The following is a 24,247-nucleotide window of genomic DNA, read 5'->3' on the forward strand; positions in this document are numbered from 1 at the left end:
AACACCTTAAAAGTCTAACATGTATACATTTAAATAATATGATAGGTGGATGAAGAGAGGAGCCATTTCTGAACTCAATTAATTGATGAAAGGTCACTGACGTGAAAAGTTATTTCTATTTTTTTCTCCACAGATGCTGCCCTACCCTGCTGAGCTTTTGCTGCCAACTTGGCTTCTCAGCATTCCTGATTTTGGGAGAGATGCTGGCATAGTGGGAATGTCAAAAGACTAATAATCCAGAGGCCCAGGCTAATGTTGTGGGGGTATGGGTTCTAATTCCACCATGGCAGCTGGAATTTGAATTCAATTAATGAATATATTCAATTGATTAATAAAAAAAATCTGGAATTGAAAGTTTGTTTCTCTAACGGTGGCATGAAACTATCATCGGTTATCGTAAAAACCCATCTGGCTCACTAATGTCCTTTAAGCAAGGAATCTGCTATCCTTATATAGGTATATCCTACATGTAACTCTAGGCACACAGACATGGTCAACTCTTAACTGCCCCCTGAAATAGCCTAGCAAGCCACTCAGTTTTACCAAACCACTACAGAAAAGCCAAAAAAGGAATAAAACCGGACGAACCAGCTGGCATTAACCTAGGCACTGGAAACTACAATGGCAAATCCAGCCCTGCAAAGTCCTCTTGATTAACTTCAGGGGGCTTGTGCAAAATTGGGAGAGGTGTCCCACAGACAAGTCAAGCAATAGCCTGATGCAGTTATACTCACTGAATCATAGTGTGCAGATTATGTCCCAGACACCACCATCACCGTCCCTGGATATGTCCTGTCCCAAAGGCAGTGGTACATTGGGATTCAGTTGAGAGTTCTCAACTTTGACTCTGTAATCCATGAATATCAGACATCTGGTCAAACGTGGGTGAGGAAACTTCCTCCTGATTACCATGTACCATCCCTCCAGCTGATGAATCAGTGCTCCTCCATGTTGAACACCACATAGAGGAAGCATCAAGGGTGTCAAGGGCACAGAATGAACTCTGGGTGGGGCACGTCAACACCCATAACCAAAAGTGACTTGGTAGCACCACTGCTGACTGAGCTGGCCGAGTCCTAAAGGACATATCTGCCAGACTTCCCCTGCAGCAGTTGATAAGGGAACCGACAAGAGGGAAAATTCTGCTTGACCTTGCTGCAAGTGCATCTATCCTTGACAGTATTGATAAGAGTGACTATAGCACAGTCCTTTTGAAGATGAAGTCCCGTCTTCAAACTGCGCATTTCCTTCACTGTGTTGTTCGGCACTACTAACATACAAAATGGGATATATTCAGAACATATCTAGCACTCAAAACTGGGAGTTCATGAGGCGCTGTTGGCCAACAGGAGAAGCAGAATTATAATCACCACAATCTATAACATCATGCTTGGCATATCCTCCATTCTACCATTACCATCAAGCTAAGGAATCAATCCTGGTTCAATGAAAAGTTCAGGAAAGTATGCCAGTAACAGCACCAGGCACACCTAAAAATGAGGTGTCAATGTGGTAAAGTTATAACGCAGGAATACTTGCAAGCTAAAGAGTGGCTGTATGCAATAGACAGAGTTAAGTGATCTCACAACCAATGGCTCAGATGAAAGTACTAAGTCCTGCCACATCCAGTCAGGAATGGTGGTAGACGATTAAACAACGAACTGGAAGAGGCGGCTGCACAAATATCCCCATCCTCAACGAAGGGGGAGCCCAGTACACCAATGCAAAAATAACGCTGATTTCCATCTATCTTCTGAAGTCCCCCAGAATCACACGTGCCAATTCAGTCAATTCGATTCACCCCAAATGGACTGGATACTGCAGAGGCTATGGGCCCTGACAATATTCCAGCAATAGTACTGAAGATTTGTGCTCCAGAACTAGGCACACCCATAGCCAAGCTGTTCCAGTACAGCTACAACACTGGCATCTACCCAACAATGTGGAAAATTACCCAGGTATGTCCTGCCCGCAAAGAGGACAAATCCAACCTGGTCAGTTACCACCCCATCAGTTTACTCTCACTCAACAGCAAAGCAATGGAGGGAGTTGTCGACAGTGCTATCAAACAAGACTTACACAGCAATAACCTGCTCAGTGATCTCAGTTTGAGTTCTGTCAAGGTCACTTGGCTCCTGACTTTGTTACAGCTTTAGTCAAAATACGGACAAAAGAGCTGAACTCAAGAGGGGAGGTGAGAGTGACTGCCCTTGACATCAAGACAGCATTTGAACAAACGTGGCACCTAGCAAAATTCAAGCCAATGGGAATCAGGGGAAAACTTTCTACTGGCTGGATTTATAACTGGCACTAAGGAAGATGGTTGTGTTTGTTGGAGGCCAATCATCTCAGCCCCCCTTAGGACATCACTGCAGGAGTACCTCAGCATAGTGTCCAAAGCCCAACCATCTTTAGCTGCTTCATCAATGACCTTCCCTCCATCAGAACCATACATGTCAATTCAGTCAATTCTATTCATTCCACCTGGTATCATGAACCAGCTGAGAGGACTGGATACTGCAAAGGCTATGGGCTCTGACAATATTCCAGCAATAGTATTGAAGACTTGTGCTGCAGAGCTTGGCACGTCCATGGCTGAACTGGTCCAGTACAACTACAATACTAGCACCTGCCCAACAATATGGAAAATTTGTCCTGCGCACAAAAAGGACAAATCCAGCCTGGTCAGTTACCATCCTTTCAGTCAGACTGGGGATGTTTGTTGATGTTTGGTCAATGTTCAGCTTCACTTGCAACTCCTCAGATGCTGAAGTATTCTGTGCCAATATGCAGCAGGGCCTGAACAATAATCAGGCTTGGCTGATAAGCAGCAAGTAGCATTCGTACCACACAAGTGCCAGGCAATGATTATTTCCAGCAAGAGAGAACTTAACCATCATCCCTTGATATTCAATGACATTACCATCACTGAATCCTCCAGTAACAACATCCTGGGTGTTACCATTGACCAGAAACTGAACTGGACTAGCCATATAAATACCATGGCTACAAGAGCAGGTCAGAGATTGGGAATTCTGCATCGAGTAACTCACCTCCTGACTCCCCAAAGCTTGTCCACCATCTACAAGGCACAATGCAGGTGCGTGATGGAATACTCTCCACTTGCCTCTCCAAAAACATTCAAAAGACTGAAGACCATTCAGGACAACACAGTCCACTTGAGTGGCACGCAATGCACTAACTTAAATATTCCTATCTCCACTGCTGATGCACAGTGGCAACAGTGTGTACCTTCTACAAGCAACTCACCATAGCTACTTTAACAGCACCTTCCAAACCTGTGACTTCTACCAGCTAGAAGGACAAAGGTAGCAGATGCATGGAAACATCACTATCTGCAAGTTTCCCTCCAAAACACACACCATCCTGACTTGGAACTATATCACCGTTCCTTCACCAAAGGATCAAACTCCTATAACTCTCTTCCCAGCAACATTGTGGGCATGCCTGCACAGATGGACTGCAGTGATTCAAAAAGACAACTCATCACCATCGCCTTTTTGAGGGCAATTAGAGGTGGGCAACAGATGCTGGTCTTGCCAGCAACACCCACATCCCGTGAAAGAATTTTTTAAAAAACAAAACATTTTCTGTTTTTAATTTCGATTTTCTGTATCCACAGTATTTTGCTTATGTGTTAGCCCTTATGATTAGACATTTTCCCTTACTGCCCAACATCTAGCCATGCAATAACATGATGTAGGGGTTATAACAATAAAAATTCCTTTCTAATATGAACTGGGCACCATAATCTCATATACAGCCCCACGTAAATGTCTTCCCTCAACCTGAAAGCAGATTGATGAACATAGTAAAAACAGAATTACCTGGAAAAACTCAGCAGGTCTGGCAGCATCGGCAGAGAAGAAAAGAGTTGACGTTTCGAGTCCTCATGATCCTTCCGCAGAACTGAGTGAATATAAGGAGGGGTGAAAAATAAGCTGGTTTAAGGTTGCGGGGGGGCTGGGGAGAGAGAGAGAAGTTGCGGGGGCTGGGAGTGGTGGTGTGGTTGTAGGGACAAGCAAGCAGTGATAGGAGCAGATCATCAAAAGATGTCACAAACAAAAGAACACAGATGTTGAAGGTGGTGATATTATCAATACGAATGTGCTAATTAAGAATGGATGATAGGGCACTCAAGTTACAACTCTAGTGGGGGTGGGGTGGAAAGACTAGCAGGGCATAAAAGATTTAAAAATAATGGAAATAGGTGGGAAAAGAAAAATCTATATAAATTATTGGATAAAACAAAAGGAAGGGGGAAGAAACAGAAAAGGGGTGGGGATGGAGGAGGGAGTTCAAGATCTAAAGTTGTTGAATTCAATATTCAGTCCGGAAGGCTGTAAAGTGCCTAGTCGGAAGATGAGGTGCTATTCCTCCAGTTTGCGTTGGGCATCACTGGAACAATGCAGCAAGCCAAGGACAGACATGTGGGCAAGAGAGCAGGGTGGAGTGTTAAAATGGCAAGCGACAGGGAGGTTTGGGTCATTCTTGCGGACAGACCGCAGGTGTTCTGCAAAGCGGTCGCCCAGTTTGCAAAACACCTGCGGTCTGTCCACAAGAATGACCCAAACCTCCCTGTCGCTTGCCATTTTAAAACTCCACCCTGCTCTCTTGCCCACATGTCTGTCCTTGGCTTGCTGCATTGTTCCAGTGAAACCCAACGCAAACTGGAGGTACAGCACCTCATCTTCTGACTAGGCACTTTACAGCCTTCTGGACTGAATATTGAATTCAACAACTTTAGATCTTGAACTCCCTCCTCCATCCCCACCCCCTTTCTGTTTCGTCCCCCTTCCTTTTGTTTTATCCAATAATTTATATAGATTTTGCTTTTCCTACCTATTTCCATTATTTTTAAATCTTTTATGCGCTGCTAGTCTTTCCACCCCACCCCCACTAGAGCTGTACCTTGAGTGCCCTACCATCCATTCTTAATTAGCACATTCATATAGATAATATCACCACCTTCAATACCTCTGTGTTCTTTTGTTCTTTTGTTTGTGACATCTTTCGATTATCTGCTCCTATCACCGCTTGCTTGTCCCTACAACAACACCACATCCCCCCACTTCTCTCTCTCTCTCCCCAGCCCCCCACCAAACTTAAACCAGCTTATATTTCACCACTCTCCTTATATTCACTCAGTTCTGTGGAAGGGTCACGAGGACTCGAAACGTCAACTCTTTTCTTCTCCGCCGATGCTGTCAGACCTGCTGAGTCTTTCCAGGTAATTCTGTTTTTGTTTTGGATTTCCAGCATCCGCAGTTTTTTGTTTTTATCTTGATGAACATAGTAATGGAGACAACTATAAATCAGGCTCCTTTAGAATAATGTTTACAATAGGTGCTCTTCATCAAATAGTATAGAAATACTTTATTTCCTATTTATTTTAGTGAACCAGAAATTTCTCTGAAACTGGTCAGTAATAAGTTCACTTTCCTTCCTTTATCAGATCTCTTTAAAAAGTCTGCTTCTATGTCCTTTCTTGCTTGACTTGACCTCAGATTTAAGCTCAGATCCTTCCCCAGTATCTCAAACTCAGCAATGCCAGCTGACCGGTCAACTAAACTGATCTTGGATTAAAAATGTCTTCTTCTAACAGTATCTTTATGATCCGTTCAAAACGCTGAGTAAAAATAAAGTCATACTGACATGAAATGGTGGGTTGGGGCCATACCCGCCCACATGACATTGCTGGCACTTTGCTACATTTTCTTTGCAGTCTCATTTAGCCAAGCTCTTCAATGGCATCAGTTTCACTGAGGTGAGTGCCATCTTACTCCTCGAGGACTCCACTGGTAAAGTCCCAGCTACAAAGCTCATAACCTCCTGACAATGAGGTAACACCATAGAGGATCGTGCACATAAAGAGTTTTAGGTTCAAGGAGGTAGTCACCATGATAAAAGGTAGCAATATGGCATAATGAAGAGTAAGGGAATAGCAAAAAATGTACATTGCTGATAAATTTCAGTGTATTTTTCCCAGGGAGTTATCCTTATCTGGTGATTAATGGTCTTTTAAAGAGAACATTAAAAGTATTAATTTAACTGAATGTTGTCAAAAAGGCAAGGGACTTTATTACAACATGTAGATGGAGGAAACCCTCTTTATCAGAAGATGTTGACTGTCTGATGTAACTAATGTAGAGATTGCTTAGAAGCATTCAGACGCATAGAAGTTAAACATTGTAGCCATCATCATTGCCACATATAGTGCACTGCCCTGGGAGTAAGGGCTACAAGTCAGGTTTCAACAACTGATATCTCTGTTACAATGTCAGATGAAATCACAGCATTTTCGGACACTGTCTGCAAGAAAAATCAAATAGGTCTTCTGTGGTCTATCGACTTTGTGGCACAGATACCTATGGCAACTTCCTGCACTCTCATTACCATCCTTGCCTCCTGTGTGTTCTCATCCACCTCCGCCTCAAAGCACACAAACAATGGAATCTCCAGGGAAAAATCCATTATTTAATTTCTCAGCAGGTTTCATTATCTACCTTTAAATGTTCAGAAACTGCAGCTTCGAAGTAATGGAAGCAAATCCCAACTAAACTAGTTTTGAAGATTTGTACTCCTGTGCAACCTTTCAACTTTCTGACCTCTTCCCACCCACAAGGCATCATAATACAGGCCCAGCTCTTCAATGGCCGAGGACAGACATATAGGGAAATCTCGGGGTAGGGGTGGGTGGGGCACTTGGCCACTGTCACAACTTCATATAAATGTAGAAGCCCTGGGAAAATTGCAAATCTATATGATTAAATATTACTAGGATATGCATTTACGTCTCCTATCCATTGTCTCAAACTGATATGGTTAACAGTTTTAATAACTGACCATTTTCTTTAATGATATCTTATTTAAATATCTAGTTACCTTTATGTTCCAGCAACTCTAGCCTTCATCTACTCTCCAACCAAGTAAAAATAAAAAAGATTCTGGATCTTTAGAAATTAATCCTTTGAATACCCAATCCAATTTTATATCAATAGTTTGAACCAGCAATCACTTGTTAGCCAAATAATCAAAAGTCCCAAACACAACTGACTATAATCAAGTTTCTTACCTCTTTACCTAACGGCATCCCACTTCCTAATGCACAGGTTAAGCCGATCACTTTGGCTACAAAAGTTTTTAAAGTGAGGTACTCTTTTAGCACCACCCCACGCAGGATTGTCTTCATCTCCGGTATCCCAGATCCTGTGAAAAAAGAATATTTATCAAAATGTTTGAAAAGTGCACAGGATACTGGTCTGCATTTTGATCTGATTATTTTTGAGTGCTTACCAAAAGAACAGATAAATAAAGCATAAAGCTTCTCCCTCCAAAAGGCCATTACTCATATGTTGTCTTTAGATAGTATTAGTGTTTTGAAATGTGGCATCAATACTATTTAGCAGTGCGCAAGTGTGGCATTTGCGCCTGTAGTTTTCCCACTGCATAAGTACTGAGCTATTTGTAGCAGAACCTTCCAGGAACAGATTGGCCTTAGCCACTGGAACACAACCAAAAACTCCAGATGATGAACATGATCATCTTCACCTTGAAGGACAAAGCAATGTACTGAGTGAAAACATCAAAATCTTTATCAAGTTGTTGGCAGCTGAACAATCCTTTCTATGTTGCAGCACATAATGATTAACACATGCTCTTTAGCACAACATAAGATATTATTTAACCACTCTGCCTTATTTATCATCTTGGTCCTGTTTTACAATTCAATCTGACCAATTATGTTATTTTGCCAAACACAGGCTAATACCTTGCTCCTACTATTTATTGGTATCAGAAACTGATCAACTTCTCTCCTAAGTGCTTTAAATAGGATTAACAATATTTACTGTGCTGGCAGTAGCCTATTCCAGAAGCCAGTAGATTTGCACCTATACCAGCAGAATGCAAGGTATTGCCTGGCAGAAAAGAAAATTGGGCTGGGAGAATCACACACTCGAAATAATGCCTGCCCAATTTACCATCTATTTAAATTTTTTTCATCTTTGTGCATTGCACAAACACATTGAAAACTCTAAAGTAAAGCAGCACTTTCATTGCAATCCAATTCATAAACATTTACAATGGCGATCATCACTCCACAACTTGTTGCACATTAGTACTTTTTAAATGCAGTGTACAGAGAACATTCAATTGCTACAAAGTAAGTTTCGATTTTCACCAGCATACTCTAACTACTTTTTAAGAAAAAACTCAGAGGACTGTATAGTAAGTAGGCTGGTCAATAGTTGTGGTGACTTGATGTTCGTTACTCTCAATTGCGAAGTTATTGTAATCACTTAATTGATTAGTGTTCCACCTATGTATTTATGGCATCAACATTGATAGTTGGAAAATAAACTGCTTGGTGCACAAAAGGATACAATGCATTCTGGCCCAAATCATTTGTTTTCTATTTACCAACTGTATTGTAAGATGTGAAAAAAAGTTTGATGTACCAGATAAGATTTCATCTGTTTTATTATCATGGGCATTATTGTCCTTGCAAAGAGAACACAAAAGAGACTGGTGACTAAACCATCCCACTATGCCACCTCAAAATTCCAATATTGACTCTTGTGTGTCAAATGCTTATTTATTTCTATTCACTAAATTTTCACTTTATTTGCCATTTTTTTCAGATCATGAAATATTAGAATACATTCAGATAAACTATCAATTGGCTGAAGTGTTTATTTTGCTTTCTGAATGGAGAATGAGAATTGTATTACATTATAGCGGCGGTTAGTGACTCAGCAATGGTTTACAAAGTCTATTCCATCTGTATTTCAGAATCCTTCAATATATCTTATAAGCTGAGGTGCAATAGGCAAGGCACCCAAGAGTATTAATAATTAGGAAGAATATACACAGAAGTTATTGGATACTAACAGTAAAAATGATTTGCTCATTACATATGGTCTGCCAGCCAAGCGAAATCAAGGTGTTCAGAAAGGGCAGAGTAAGAGAGGTTTCTCATTAAGTTAATATTTTCTCTCTATTGGAGCTGCAGCATTAATTCTAACGTTAACAGCTACGATTAGAGAAGCAATGGGGAAAACCAATCAAAAGCCCAATTAAAAGAGGATGCTCAGGTTGACACTGCCTTGGAAGACATTATATTTAGTCAGAGGCAGATTCATATCATATTTCAATGTTCATTTAAATATTTTAAAACTTTTTGGCCCTGTAAATCAACTCAGTATTATTTTGTTAAATTGTTCTAACTGTTGAACCTATAAATATTTGCATAACCTTTCCCAGTATGGCAGCTGGAGTATGTGCCATTAGCGGTTCATTGACTTCAATGGCAATAAAACTTGGGAGATATTTAAAACAAGTGGCTGATTTACTACCACCTGTTATATACTATTGTACAAAGTCAAAATTATCTCCAATAAGGTGAATTAAGAATGATAATGAAAGATGTGTACAGAGGAAGCATGCACCAGAGAAGGAGGGGGGAAATTTCATATAGCTATTAACTGAGTTATTGTCTGATGCCTGGATGTGGATGATTCATTTACTATACATAAGATTTATTTCCTATAGCATGGGGAGAGAGGTTTATATAACTTGCACCATAGAGAGAAAGACCAACTGAAGAGAATTATAAGAATTTGTGATTATCCCCAATATGAAACAAGAAGATTAGGTTCTGACTTCATCCCATATTAATCTGAGAGCAGAGCATTTTTCATCTTCCAACGGTACAAAGAAAATGTAGGCTTTTCATGCTATCTCCAATCACCCTGTGATTTCTGGCCACACTATTTCAGACACAACACAAGGATATTTTTAGGATTATCAGAGACTTGACGTCTTAATGGAAAGGCTGCGTTTGCTGACGCCACACTACTTGCACATGCAGATGCAGTGCCTGTGACATCAAAGTCAGTGACCTACATCAAAGATGGCACAGGTCAAACAAAGACAGAAAAAAACACAACAGTTCTTGCTCCATTCCACCCGCTGCTCCCCACTCCTTTCACTGCTGCCTCCTGCTTGCCTCACACTTCCCACCACTGCTCCCTTCGCTTCACCCTTTGTCACAGCCAACTGCTCGCTACTCAAGCAAGAGGGAGAAGTACGCAGGAGGGAGCAAGGAAGGGAGAGGGAGGCAGATCATGGGCGCCTAACAATGACATCAGAAATGGGTGAAACTGCATATGCATTGGCAATCAGAGTGGGTGCTGAGTTCCTGTTCAGTAACAGGAGTTAGTGTATTGGAAACAGCCTTGTTGCCATGAATAAAATAGAAGTGTTGGGGTAAAGCCTTAACCACAAACCTCATTGAACCAAATTTATTTAGCTGTACCCCTAACTAACATCACGATTGCCATTTTCACTGGTTGTGGCTATGGTGGATTATCCCTGCTAATCCTCCCCATGTCATTGCAACCTATAACACGGTTGATCACTTGCTGTGCCTCTCCTCCATTGCCTAACTGAAGAAGATTGTCCTCACTTGGCTTCACTCTTACTTACCAAATCGGAGCCTAAGCATCTCTTCCCAGCCTGCAACATTACGTTGGGACTCCTGTACAAGGATACTCCCTTTCCTCATCATGTTCGCTGAAGGCACCAAACTACATTTTCCCCCATACAATGAATTTCCCCAGCCCAATGGAGACAGTCTGGGAGGTGGGAGGACTGGCAATATGGCAAGGAAATGCATGGGTGAGGGGACAGCCTGATGTCTTCCCACTGCCATGGAATATTGCCAGCAGTGGGGACTTTAGTGGGGAGGCCACTGTGTGGCCAATTAAGTTACCTACATGAGTTAAGGGCCACTTCCTGCTCTGTGAGCATTCTGACTTCATTAGAAGGGTCCACTGCTCCATGGGAGGTTGCCAGGCAAGCTTTGGTGGCCTCCCATTGGGTTTCCAAGGTGGAGGGCCCTCCTTGATAGGAGCTGCAGCATCAGGTCACTGCCATCAAAACAACCACTCACTCCTCCTACTAATCACCAGGGTCTACCTGCCTAGCCTAGCTCCAGCTTCCCAAAAAAAAGGCCACCTTGGCATTGAGAAGCCTTCTCCCTTATGGTGTAGCTGCAACAGTGGCCAATGCTAATGGTGGCACTGTTGCACTTACAGCCTTTGGATTGGGTTAGCAGTTCTTGGGTGTAGGCTGCAGTCCCCAACTGGACAGCAGCTGTTGTGATGTGACATACATATAACTTTAAGGGAGGCATATCTTAAACAGCTGTCAATCATTAACAATGGGATAGGATGTGATGTAGTTGTCCCATAACTCAGAATGCGGCAAGCAGCTCTGCAAGACAGATACATGTACTCAGCCTCCCAGTTAACATATATGTATGTAGTATTCTAATAGAGAATCCACATTATTGTATTACCAATCCTTGTCAAATGATTGGCACGTTTACATATAATAGAACATAACATGGTGTCAGCGTGGTTTTTGAAGATTTAACTTGAGGAATATACAAGCCTCGATCTTTTTCCAAGCAGTAGAAAAACTGACGTGGAAGTGAAACAACAATCAAACACTAATTCACTATGTGCAAGTGACTCTACAGCACTGTAGGGATCCTACACTGTAGCTTAATTCTGGGACATTGTGCCTTGCACCAGCCAGCAGGCACCAGACCCTGGTAAGATTGTTCAAATTTGGGAGAGTTTTATTTGTATCAGTCTACCTGCTGCAAAGTTTGTGCAGGAACAGAGATTAAAGAGCCAAATCTGGAGGATCTGGCTTTAAGCAGAACTCCACAAAGAAAGGAATCCACTACTGGAGCTTGCAGTCCTTTCAGGAGGCTTTTGTTTGGAGGGGGAGGAGGATGATCTGGACACTTGGCTAGCAAAGAGGAGTCCATCCAGTAACAGGTCCTAACTGCTTGAAGAAGGCTGTAAAAAGTATTTTTTTTCTCTGTTAATTCTCTCCTTGAAGCCTGCAGTTCATTATCATGCCAAAATCACTGTTTTGTGGGCAGGGGTAACCTAAGCCCAGCAAAGCAGAAACAGCTCGACAGTGCCACCATTTCAGTCATGCAACAACCCATGACCAGCTAAGGCAGAGGTCACTTAAAGTAGTTAAATCAATTAGTTAAGAGTTGTTAAAAAAAAGCCTGAATAACTGTTCCTCATAATCTTAATAATCCTGCAAAAGCCACAGGATGATCATAACATTTCCAACACTCAACTGGAAGGCAATGGATCTCTATCTGAGCTTACTTTGTCAACAACACATCAAACATCTGTTTTCTGGACCTCAATATTTCTGAAACAGACAAACAAGCCTTTAAGATTAAAATTGCCATAGGCAATGAAGACCTCCACAGATTGAACACTTCAGGTCTCTCGTACAATGACCTTAAAAATCCAGATAAAATATGGTTAATGCTAAAAGGTCAATTACAAGTGAAGCTCAACTTCCAAATACTCTGTCTGGAATTTGTGTCTTTTAGTCAACAACCTAGAGACCATTGATCAATTCATAAGTAGATGCGGAAGCAAGGGGTGCAATTGCAACTTTACAGCGTCAGAGCTAGGTGACAGAATAACCAAGCTCGTGGTAGCACCTACCCTCATAGAAGCATTCCAAATATACCACTTGGGCCAACCCAAAGGTTACAGTATGGAAGCACTGCTAAGTGGACACAAGTACTGAGCCATACAACTGGGTTGACAGAGTCCACAGGTTGTGTGTAATTCTTCCATCACTGGCACGATAGCCAATACTTGTAAGGTGTGGGTGGCAATATGGGTGGTGCAGCCTCATACATGCACCTAGAAATTGCTCATATTTCAACGACGTATACAAGGCATGTGGCACCAGAGGACACTGAAGAGCCAATCCAGAAAGCAAAGGCCAGAGCAAGAGGTTCAACATCACAGCAAGCTACGACCAGAGGACAGACAGATACAGCATTCCAATCAACCAAGGGCACAGAACATTCATCATCCAAATAATAAATGTCGAGCCAAGCTACACAGGCAGATGATGAGGATAACCAGACCACCAATATACAAAGGGAGCAGACATTCAGCACTGTGAACATCAAAGAAAGTATTGGCACAGTGGTACCAACAGAAGCCTTTGCCACTATCCAGATCATATGCCGACAGATGCAGGTACTGCGTAACTTATCTTTAAAACTAACATTGAGTTCAACAACTTCAGATCATGAACTCTCTCCTTCATCCCCACCCCTTTCCAATCCCTCTTTTCCCATAATTTATACTTTTTAAATATATTTTTCTTTTCCCACCTATTTTTAAATCTATCGTTTTATCTCCATCTTTTAGCCCATTCCGATCCCTTCCCCCACCCCACCCCACTAGGGCTATCTGTACCTTGCTCATCCTGCTTTCTACCCTTAATGTCACCATTAGCACATCCCTCAGCTAATATCACCACCGTCAACACCCCTTTGTCCTTTTGTCTACGACATCTTTTGCAATCTCTTCTTTGCCTCCACCTATCACTGGCCCTCTATCCAGCTCTACCTGTCCCACCTCCCTCTACCAGCTTATATTTCACCACATTTCTATATTTCTTTAGTTCTGATGAAGAGTCATATGGACTCGAAACATTAACTGTGTTCCTCTCGGCAGATGCTGTCAGACCTGCTGAGTTTTTCCAGCTATTTTAGTTTTTGTTTCAGATTTCCAGCATCTGCAGTATTTTGCTTTTATATAAAACTGGATACTGGTGCAGATGCAAACATCCTTCCACTTCACACACTGAAATGTATGCATCCACAGACATGGCAAGTGATCGTTCAACAAAACACAGCCAAACTCACCATGTATAATGGTTCTGAGATTCTATCCCACGGATCCATTACATTCAAGTGTCACTACAACAACTCACTCTGGTCACCCCAGATATTTAATATAGTGGACATCACAGTCCAGTGATTGCAGGCCTACCAATATGTAGGGACCTGCCCTTGGTCACCATCCATGGCATCATCAAAACAAGGACAAGGGCCACAGACCATAAGGAGAGCCACTGGACATTCATTAACTGGGAGAAGATTGCTCAATCCTGCAATGCAGATTCTCAACCAACAAGCTGAGCAGCACAGCTGGAGCGAACATGCAAACCTATTCTGAACTTGCAAACTTCACCATACTGCAGAACCAATGCAGAATTACTTTTCGGCAGACAGATGTGGACAACCCTCCCCAGTCATCACTTGTCGATACTCCCAGGAGCACGAGATGCAATAATTGAAAAATAGGGTAAGGTGAAAGATGCCCATGACCAGCAAACGGGTAACGAACAACACAACCTCAACTTGGGCAAAAGGTTTAAGTACAGCACCCAACCGATGGCACATAGAATCCAGCAGGAATCATCAGCTTATGCCCAGGACCAAGATCGTTTCAAATATGAACACCAAATGACATGACTGTGTGGTGAAATAGATGCCAAATCAGAACAATACCACAACCAGAAATACCAAGCAATCCTAATGCGAATAGAACACAACACAAAGCACCCTAACCAGCCTTCAGAAAACATACAACAGCCTCCAACCAAGATCATCATAACCAAGTCCAATAGATAAGAAAACTTCTAATACATTTCAGAAACTTTTACATTTATTGCTTTGTATCAGAGTATATTCAGCCACAATAGTATTTTCTTTTGCTTTCATGTAAATAGTTTGATTTGCTAAGGGTAAACCCTTAGGAAAAAGGGGGGGTGGTGTTGCGATATGATGTATGTGTACCTTTAACTGCTCTCAACTACTGGCAACAAAACAGGATGTGATGTAGTAGTCCTATGACTCATTATGCAGAAAGCAGATGTGTACACTTAGCATCCCAGTTAGTCTCATCTTCTATTAAAGAACCGACATTATTGTTTAACCAATTTTTGTCGTATGATTGGCACGTTTTCATCAAATGTAAGAACATAACACAGAGGCCTATTAAATGGATACCACGGGCAATATGCTGCTCTGGGGTTCTGCTGCCTGCCAAGGCTCCTCCTTTCAGCCCCATTGGAGGGACTTGACACTCTCCGAGAAAAAGCAGCCCACACTTCTCAACTTTTCCATTACCTCTTTGCTGATAGATTGCTTGCCCAAGATTAATTCTTGAACAAGCTATAATTTCCTCCAGTTAAATATTGGGAAGACCAAAGCCATTATCTTCAATCCCTGCCACAAACTCTGTAATCTCACCACTGATTGCTTCCTGCTCTATAACCACTATATCAGGCCGAACCAGACTATTAACAATTAATATCCTAAATGATCCAATTTCCAATTCTGAACCCATAATCCTGTCTATCACAAAGACCACCTACATCCATCTCTAACATTGCATGCTGCCATCTCTATCACAGCCCATCTGCACCCTCATCCACCCCTTATAACTTTGCGACTAGACTATTCCAATGGTCTTTTGGCCGGACTCCTATTATCTACCTTCCATAAAGTTCAGCTCATCCAAAACTTTGCTGTTCATATCCTACCCAATAAGCAAGTTCCACTCATCCAACACCTTTGTCATAACTAATCTACATTAGCTCCAGGTCCCCCAATGCCGCAGACTTAAAATTCTCACACTTGAGTATAACCACCATTGTGTCATACCTCCCTGACTGTAACTGCCTCGAATTCTCTGTTCCTTTGAGTCAGGACTCTTGTGCATCACCCCTTCTTTTTGTCCCAGCATTGGGAGTATGCTATCAGCTACTGAGGCCCCATACTTGGAATGCCTTTCCTACTCCTCGTTGCATCTCCACTTCCTCTTTAAGGCCCTTTTCAAATCCACGTGCTTGATCAAATTTTGTTAACCTTCTTAATCTCTTTTAGTTCAGCACCACATTTTTTCTCTCATTCCTCTGTGCGTTCGGAGGTGCTTTATCAACAGAGGTTTTTGTTGTTATTTAAATGTTCCTTATGGACGTGTAAAACAGAGAGCGTAAACCTCAACTTTAGAAAGAAATACCTTTGCTTTAAGAACAGTTTGGTTGGCATATATTTTATCAAAGTTAACTGGTTCGAAAATTCCTCTACAGTAGGCACTAATGTTGGCACACTAACTTGGATACGATACGTCACAGAGATAAAAACAAAAAACTGCGGATGCTGGAAATCCAAAACAAAAACAGAAATACCTTGAAAATCTCAGCAGGTCTGGCAGCATCGGCGGAGAAGAAAAGAGTTGACATTTCGAGTCCTCATGACCCTTCCACACAGCACAGTGAATATAAGGAGAGGGGTGAAATATAAGCTGGTTTAAGGTGGGGGGAGAGAAGTTGGGGGGGGGGGGGGGCGGGCGCGGTGCGGTGGTGTGGTTGTAGGGACAAGCAAGCAGTGATAGGAGCAGATCATCAAAAGATGTCACAGACAAAAGAACACAGAGGTGCTGAAGGTGGTGATATTATCTAAACGAATGTGCTAATTAAGAATGGATGATAGGGCACTCAAGGTACAGCTCTAGTGGGGGTGGGGTGGAAAGACTAACAGGGCATAAAAGATTTAAAAATAATGGAAATAGGTGGGAAAAGAAAAATCTATATAAATTATTGGAAAAAACAAAAGGAAGGGGGAAGAAACAAAATGTGGTGGGGGTGGAGGAGGGAGTTCAAGATCTAAAGTCGTTGAATTCAATATTCAGTCCGGAAGGCTGTAAAGTGCCTAGTCGGAAGATGAGGTGCTGTTCCTCCAGTTTGCGCTGAGCTTCACTGGAACAATGCAGCAAGCCAAGGACAGACATGTGGGCAAGAGAGCAGGGTGGAGTGTTAAAATGGCAAGCGACAGGGAGGTTTGGGTCATTCTTGCGGACAAACCGCAGGTGTTCTGCAAAGCGGTCACCTAGTTTACGTTTGGTCTCTCCAATGTAGAGGAGACCGCATTGGGAGCAACAAATACAGTAGACTAAGTTGGGGGAAATGCAAGTGAAACGCTGATTTACTTGAAAGGAGTGTTTGGCCCTTGGACGGTGAGGAGAGAGGAAGGAAGGGCAGGTGTTGCATCTTTTGCGTGGGCATGGGGAGGTGCCATAGGTGGGGGTTGAGGTGTAGGGGGTGATGGAGCAGTGGACCATGGTCTCCCACAGGGAATGATCCCTACAGAATGCCACGGTGGGGGGGGGGGGGGGGGGGGGGGGGGGGGGAGTTGGCAGAAATGTTGGAGGATGATCCTTTGAATGCGGAGGCTGGTGGGGTGATAAGTGAGGACAAGGGGGACCCTATCATGTTTCTGGGAGGGAGGAGAAGGCGTGAGGGCGGATGCGCGGGAGATGGGCCGGACACGGTTGAGGGCCCTGTCAACGACCGTGGGTGGGAAACCTCGGATAAAGGAAGAAGGAAGACATGTCAGAGGAACTGTTTTTGAAGTAGCATCATCAGAACAGATGTGACGGAGGCGTAGGACCTGAGAGAATGGGATGGAGTCCTTACAGGAAGCGGGGTGTGAGGAGCTGTAGTTGAGGTAGCTGTGGGAGTCGGTAGGCTTGTAATGGATATTGGTGGACAGTCTATCACCAGAGATTGAGACAGAGAGGTCAAGGAAGGGAAAGGAAGTGTCAGAGATGGACCATGTGAAAATGATGGAGTGTTGGAGATTAGAAGCAAAATTAATAAATTTTTTCAAGTCTCGACGAGAGCATGAAGCAGCACCGAAGTAATCATCGATGTACCGGAGAAAGAGTTGTGGAAGGGGGCCGGAGTAGGACTGGAACAAGGAATGTTCCACATACCCCTTAAAGAGACAGGCATAGCTGGGGCCCATGCGAGTACCCATAGCCACACCTTTTATTTGGAGGAAGTGAGAGGAGTTAAAGGAGAAATTGTTCAGTGTGAGAACAAGTTCAGCCAGACGGAGGAGAGTAGTGGTGGATGGGGATTGTTCGGGCCTCTGTTTGAGGAAGAAGCTAAGGGCCCTCAGACCATCCTGGTGGGGGATGGAGGTGTAGAGGGATTGGACGTCCATGGGGCCAGGGAACTGGAAATTGTTGATGTGATGTAAGGTGTCAGAGGAATCAAGGATGTAGGTGGGAAAGGACTGGACAAGGGGAGAGAGAAGGGAGTCAAGATAACGAGAAATTTTGCAGGTAATTCTGTTTTTGTTTTGGATTTCCAGCATCCGCAGTTTTTTGTTTTTGTGTTTAATTGACTGCCACTTCTCTTCAAGAAATGCCGACTTTGAAGAAGTTTTGCTCCTCTCTGCGACAAGATTTCGATATCTCTCTTTTGCCTTGTTCACATTCATTGCTTTCTATTTCTCTCCTGGTGTTTGACAAGGTGTTTACTAAAACCCGCTTTCACAGCCATATTTCCTTCCTCAGTGACTGTCTCCATCTCCGCCTTACCCCACGTGGATTTCAATTGAAATTCCATCCCTCTTGTTTTGAACCCACCCAGGGTTACAGGTATATCTGGGACATAAAACGTTTCTCGGACTTCTGTTCCCGTCACATTCTGAGATCCACACTCAGTGCCATGCGCCGCCATATGAACACACTCGACCTCTCCCTCCAGCAGCGCCGCCATACCCTTTTTCAAAGCTGCGTGTGTCCCCAGTTTCATTTTATTCTTCGTCTCATCCGACACCTCAACGAGAAACTTTTTCTCTTTCTCTCAAATGCTAAGGAACGCAAGCTCCAACAACTCATCGACACCAACATCCATCTAGGAACCCTCCACCCCTGCCTGTCCCTCCGCCCCCACCCCATCTTCCAATCCCAGCCCCAGCCGTTTATTCACTATACTCCCTGACCTTCCCCTCTCCGACGCTGAACGTTCAGTGCTCAGCTAAGGACTTAGTTTCATACCCTTACGCCCTCATCTCAATGAATTTCGGGCTCGGCACGATGCTGAACTCTTCTTCCCCTGTCTTCGTCTCCATGCTCACTTCTTTGGGCAGGAGTCCTCTCCCCATTCAATGGATCCTTTTACCCACCTCCAATATTCTCACTCCACCTGGACCCCTCCCTCTGGATTCTTACCTTCTCTTGATCTTTTCATTGAGAACGGTCGGCGTGACGTTAGTCGTCTCAATATCTCTGCTCCTCTCACCCATTCTAATCTGTCACTCTCTGAACTTACTGCATTCCGTTGTCTCATGTCCAACCTCAACATTGTCATCAAACCCGCTGACAAGGGTGGTGCTGTTGTTGTCTGGCGCACTGACCTCTAACTCACGGAGGCTGAGCGTCAACTCGCAGACACTTCCTCCTACCTCTCCCTGGACCATGACCCCACGACTGAACATCAAGCCATTGTTTCCAGGTCTGTCACTGACCTCATCTCCTCTGGAGATCTTCCTCCCACAGCTTTCAACCTGATAGTCACCCAACCTTGGACGGCCCGCTTCTACCTCCTACCCAAAATCCACAAACAGAACTGTCCCGGTAGACCGATCGTGTCAGCTTGCTCCTGCCCCACGGAACTCATTTCTCGTTATCTTGACTCCCTTCTCTCTCCCCTTGTCCAGTCCCTTCCCACCTACATCCATGATTCCTCTGACACCTTACGTCACATCGACAATTTCCAGTTCCCTGGCCCCAACCGCTTCCTCTTCACCATGGACATCCAATCTCTCTACACCTCCATCCCCCACCAGGATGGTCTGAGGGCCCTTAGCTTCTTCCTCAAACAGAGGCCCGAACAATCCCCAACCACCACTACTCTCCTCCGTCTAGCTGAACTTGTTCTCACACTGAACAATTTCTCCTTCAACTCCTCTCACTTCCTCCAAATAAATGGTGTGGCTATGGGTACCCACATGGGTCCCAGCTATGCCTGTCTCTTTATGGGGTATGTGGAATATTCCTTGTTCCAGTCCCACTCCGGCCCCCTTCCACAACTTGTTCTCCGGTACATCGATGATTGCTTCGGTGCTGCTTCATGCTCTCGTCGGGACTTGGAAAAATTTATTAATTTTGCTTCTCATCTCCACCCCTCCATCATTTTCACATGGTCCATCTCTGACACTTCCTTTCCCTTCCTTGACCTCTCTGTCTCAATCTCTGGTGATAGACTGTCCACCAATATCCATTACAAGCCTACCGACTCCCACAGCTACCTCGACTACAGCTCCTTACACCCGGTTTCCTGTAAGGACTCCATCCCATTCTCTCAGTTCCTTCACCTCCGTCGCATCTGTTCTGATGATGCTACTTCAAAAACAGTTCCTCTGACATGTCCTCCTTCTTCCTTAACCGAGGTTTTCCACCCACGGTCGTTGACAGGGCCCTCAACCGTGTCCGGCCCATCTCCCACGCATCCGCCCTCACGTCTTCTCCTCCCTCCCAGAAACATAATAGGGTCCCCCGGTCCTCACTTATCACTCCACCAGCCTCCGCATTCAAAGGATCATCCTCCACCATTTCCGCCAACTCCAGCATGATGCCACCACCAAACACAACTTCCTTTCACTCCCCCTGGCGGCATTCTGTAGGGCTCATTCCCTCCAGGACACCCTGGTCCACTCCTCCATAACCCCCTACTCTTCAACTCCCACCTATGGCACCTCCCCATGCCCACGCAAAAGATGCAACACCTGCCCCTTCACTTCCTCTCTCCTCACCGTCCAAGGGCCCAAACAGGCCTTTCAAGTAAAGCAGCATTTCACTTGCATTTCCCCCAACCTAGTCCACTGCATTCGTTGCTCCCAATGCGGTCTCCTCTACATTGGAGAGACCAAACGTAAACTGGGCGACCGCTTTGCAGAACACCTGCGGTCTGTCCGCAAGATTGACCCAAACCTCCCTGTCGCTTACCATTTTAACACCACCCTGCTCTCTTGCCCACATGTCTGTCCTTGACTTGCTGCATTGTTCCAGTGAAACCCAACGCAAACTGAAGGAACAGCACCTCATCTTCCGACTAGGCACTTTACAGCCTTCCGGATTGAATATTGAATTCAACAACTTTAGATCTTGAACTCCCTCCTCCATCCCCACCCCTTTTCTGTTTCTTCCCCCTTCCTTTTGTTTTTTCCAATAATTTATTTAGATTTTTCTTTTCCTACCTATTTCCATTATTTTTAAATCTTTTATGCCCTGCCCACCACCACTAGAGCTGTACTTTGAGTGCCCTATCATCCATTCTTAATTAGCACATTCGTTTAGATAATATCACCACCTTCAATGCCTCTGTGTTCTTTTGTTCTTTTGTCTGTGACATCTTTTGATTATCTACTCCTATCACTGCTTGCTCGTCCCTATAACCACACCACCACCCCCCCCCCAACTTCTCTCCCCCCACCTTAAACCAGCTTATATTTCACCCCTCTCCTTATATTCACTCAGTTCTGTGGAAGGGTCATGAGGACTCGAAACGTCAACTCTTTTCTTCTCTGCTGATGCTGCCAGACCTGCTGAGTTTTTCCAGGTAATTCTGTTTTTGTTTTACGATACATCACATCTGTTTTTCACTCAAATATAAAAACAGGGGGTCAAATTGGACAACGCCAGCAACACAAAATGGGTTCTTGCCGAACTGACAGCTGAATTTTCATTGCACCTGTTTTCACTGTTTATTGACTTGGAAAATATCGTCAAGATGTTTAATTTCAAGCCAAGTAAAGATGGCAGTGAGACTACGAAACAGATTTCCAAAGAGTTTAAATTATCGTTCTGTGACTTTCAATGGCATAGACCAATTTCACCCTGATAATGTTCTGATGATGTCTCAATAATATTTTGTTGAAAAAGCCAATTTACACAAAAAAGTCCTTTCACATTCTCAAGGCATTCCATGCTTCTTAGCTAAAGTATTACTTTTAAAGTATAATCACTATTATTACATAAGCATATGCTGCAGACAATTTTATACTCAGCAAGGCTCCACAAATAGCGATGAGATAAATAACAGTTAATCTGTTTCTGTGTTGCTTGAGAAATGAATGTTGGTTTGGACTTAAGGAGAGCACCCCTGCGCTCCTTCAAATACTGTAATATCATACACCCACCTGAACAGATAGGGCTTTAACTTATCACGTATGAAATGTGGTACCAATATGATAATGCAGAACTTCCTCGGTGCTGCATTAAAGTGTTAACCTAAACTATGTGCTCAAGTCCTGCAATGAAGGTTTAATCCATAACCTTAAGACACAATAATACAGCCATTGATCCAAGCTAATACTTGAATTTTAAAGAAAATAATAATTGCATTAATATCAAGGCACCACCGGTATTGACAAGAATCACATTTTAGAATCATAAAATGATACAGCACAGAAGGAAGCCATTTGGTTCTTTGAAAGAGCTATTCAATTAGTCTCATTCCCTTCCCCCATACACAAGCCAACAGTTTCCCATTCAAATATTTACTCAATTCCCTTCGCAAGTGATTTTGAACCTGCTTTCACTACCCCTTCAGATCATAACAACGGTGTTAAAAAAATACTCTTCCATTAACCTCCCATTCTTTTACCAATTACCTTAAATCTGTGCCCTCTGCTTAACAACCTTTCTGCAACTGGAAATAGTTTTGAAGGGTGCTGGTAAAATGCTGTACAATAAGTCATTAGCTCATGTAAAATTACCTCAAATTAAAAGAAATTATGTGGTTAAAAAAACCCATTGCTTGTCATTATCTCAGAATATGTTTTGCAAATCTCATTATTTCTCAGAGGATAAAGTTGAAGCTGCTTGGATTATCAATTCTAATTCCCAACCCTTTTTATAATAAAATACTCCAATTATCTACATACAATATTATTGCACTGATGCATGGCTAATATAAAAAAATTGACTTCTTAATTAAAGTCCTAATTAGAATTTTATTTTATTAGCCAATAACTCATTATTTGCTATAAAACAAGTCAGCCTAAAATTTCTCTGAAAAACCCACAGATGGCATTTTGACCTAGCTTTCTCTGGCATTTAGACAACATTTTCTTCAAAAATACTAATTTCTGTGGATACAAGCCCTTTTCAACATCCTCATACTTTTAGTAATTGGTTCTTTAACTGTCAACATGTAAGTCAATGCAGGACAACATGACGCTTCACTGATCACAGAGAATATTTTGGAAAATTGGACTTGGAACTGGGACTTTACCAAAGAAAAAGTTCAAATTTAATGGAATATAGCCACAAGGTTGTAAATAAATGTATTGTGTAAATTCACTGTCCTGCTTTCTGAGTTGGCTCATCTTAATTCTAAAGAGAACAGAATAGACGTTGTGCTCTATATTACCATCACACACATTTATCGTTGGGAGTATGACATCATTGAATTTACCTTCCTCTTTCAAACTTGTCAAAAAAAAACTAACAAAATAAATATGAGACAGTTTGTGGGCAAGTGGTGGAGTGCTGAAATACTCAAAACCTTTGGTGCTGGCAAAGTGGAGGTGTTACTATATGGGATGGATGCGAGGAAGTGTTCTAGGCCCTGCAGAGATGATTGGTGACAAAATGGCAGATGTGAACAATCTGGCTCTGGCACCTGCTGATTTTCCTTGTTCTTCAAGCCTTCTTTTACCATCAAGCAATTCAACCATGAATATGTATTTATAATATTTCAAAACCAGCTCAATCAATACTTGACTTGTTGACTTCCACAGGACTCTTTATTTCTAGATCTTACCATTCCCTAAGGCCGTGTGAAAGTTTGTATTACAGGAGACATCATCATGTTCTCTCTTTTTTTGAGCTCTCTCTGTTCCACGAAAGTCTTTGAAAATGTTCACACTCCAGCAGATTTCAGACATCATATGCTTGATGTGAAGCTTGCCATTGAACTATTCAAAGAACAGATTACTCTCCCACATTTTCCAACATTTCTTTCGTAGCCAACAACACAAGGAAGCCAGATTGACTAGTTGTTCATCTCATTTTTGGGGCCCATGCTTGGTATATTTGGTTGATGCATTGTCAGAATAAGAATAGTAATTTTGAAAACTTCAAAAATAATTCATTGGTTAGGGCAAATAAACAAAAATCTACAATTAAAAAGCACTTTTAATGTAGAAAAATTCAGCGAGACTCATCATAAAGATAGAAGGGAAAAATAGTGACATTTCTGATATAAGTTACTGCCAGTTGACAGGAATGTCCTGTCACCGTAGCGAGTGAGGGCATAGCCTAGCCATGTTTTGCAGAGCTATGTTTGGCTGCTGAATGATGGATTCTATTAGGCTACAAGGCCAAGGCAAAGATGACAGCTAAGTGTGAAGTAAAATATTGGGGAGGTCATGTAAAGTCACAAGACATGGCCACAGCTACTTAGTTTTCTGTAATGTTGTTTTGTGGGGGAGGGGGAGAGGAAAAAATTG

The 24,247-nt window shown here is 42.9% G+C and overlaps 1 protein-coding gene across 1 annotated transcript in view; it reads right to left on the bottom strand.

Moving 5' to 3' along the window:
* LOC121269216 (chloride channel protein 2-like) overlaps window positions 1-24,247 on the bottom strand; it is a 611,614-nt gene that overhangs the window by 297,994 nt on the left and 289,373 nt on the right. The window contains exon 5 of the mRNA XM_041173762.1: window positions 7,097-7,230. Coding sequence (XP_041029696.1) covers window positions 7,097-7,230 — 134 coding nt within the window. The remainder of the gene's footprint in view (window positions 1-7,096; window positions 7,231-24,247) is intronic.

The sequence above is a fragment of the Carcharodon carcharias genome, chromosome 2, assembly GCF_017639515.1.
Source record: "Carcharodon carcharias isolate sCarCar2 chromosome 2, sCarCar2.pri, whole genome shotgun sequence".
Lineage (NCBI taxonomy): Eukaryota > Metazoa > Chordata > Chondrichthyes > Lamniformes > Lamnidae > Carcharodon > Carcharodon carcharias.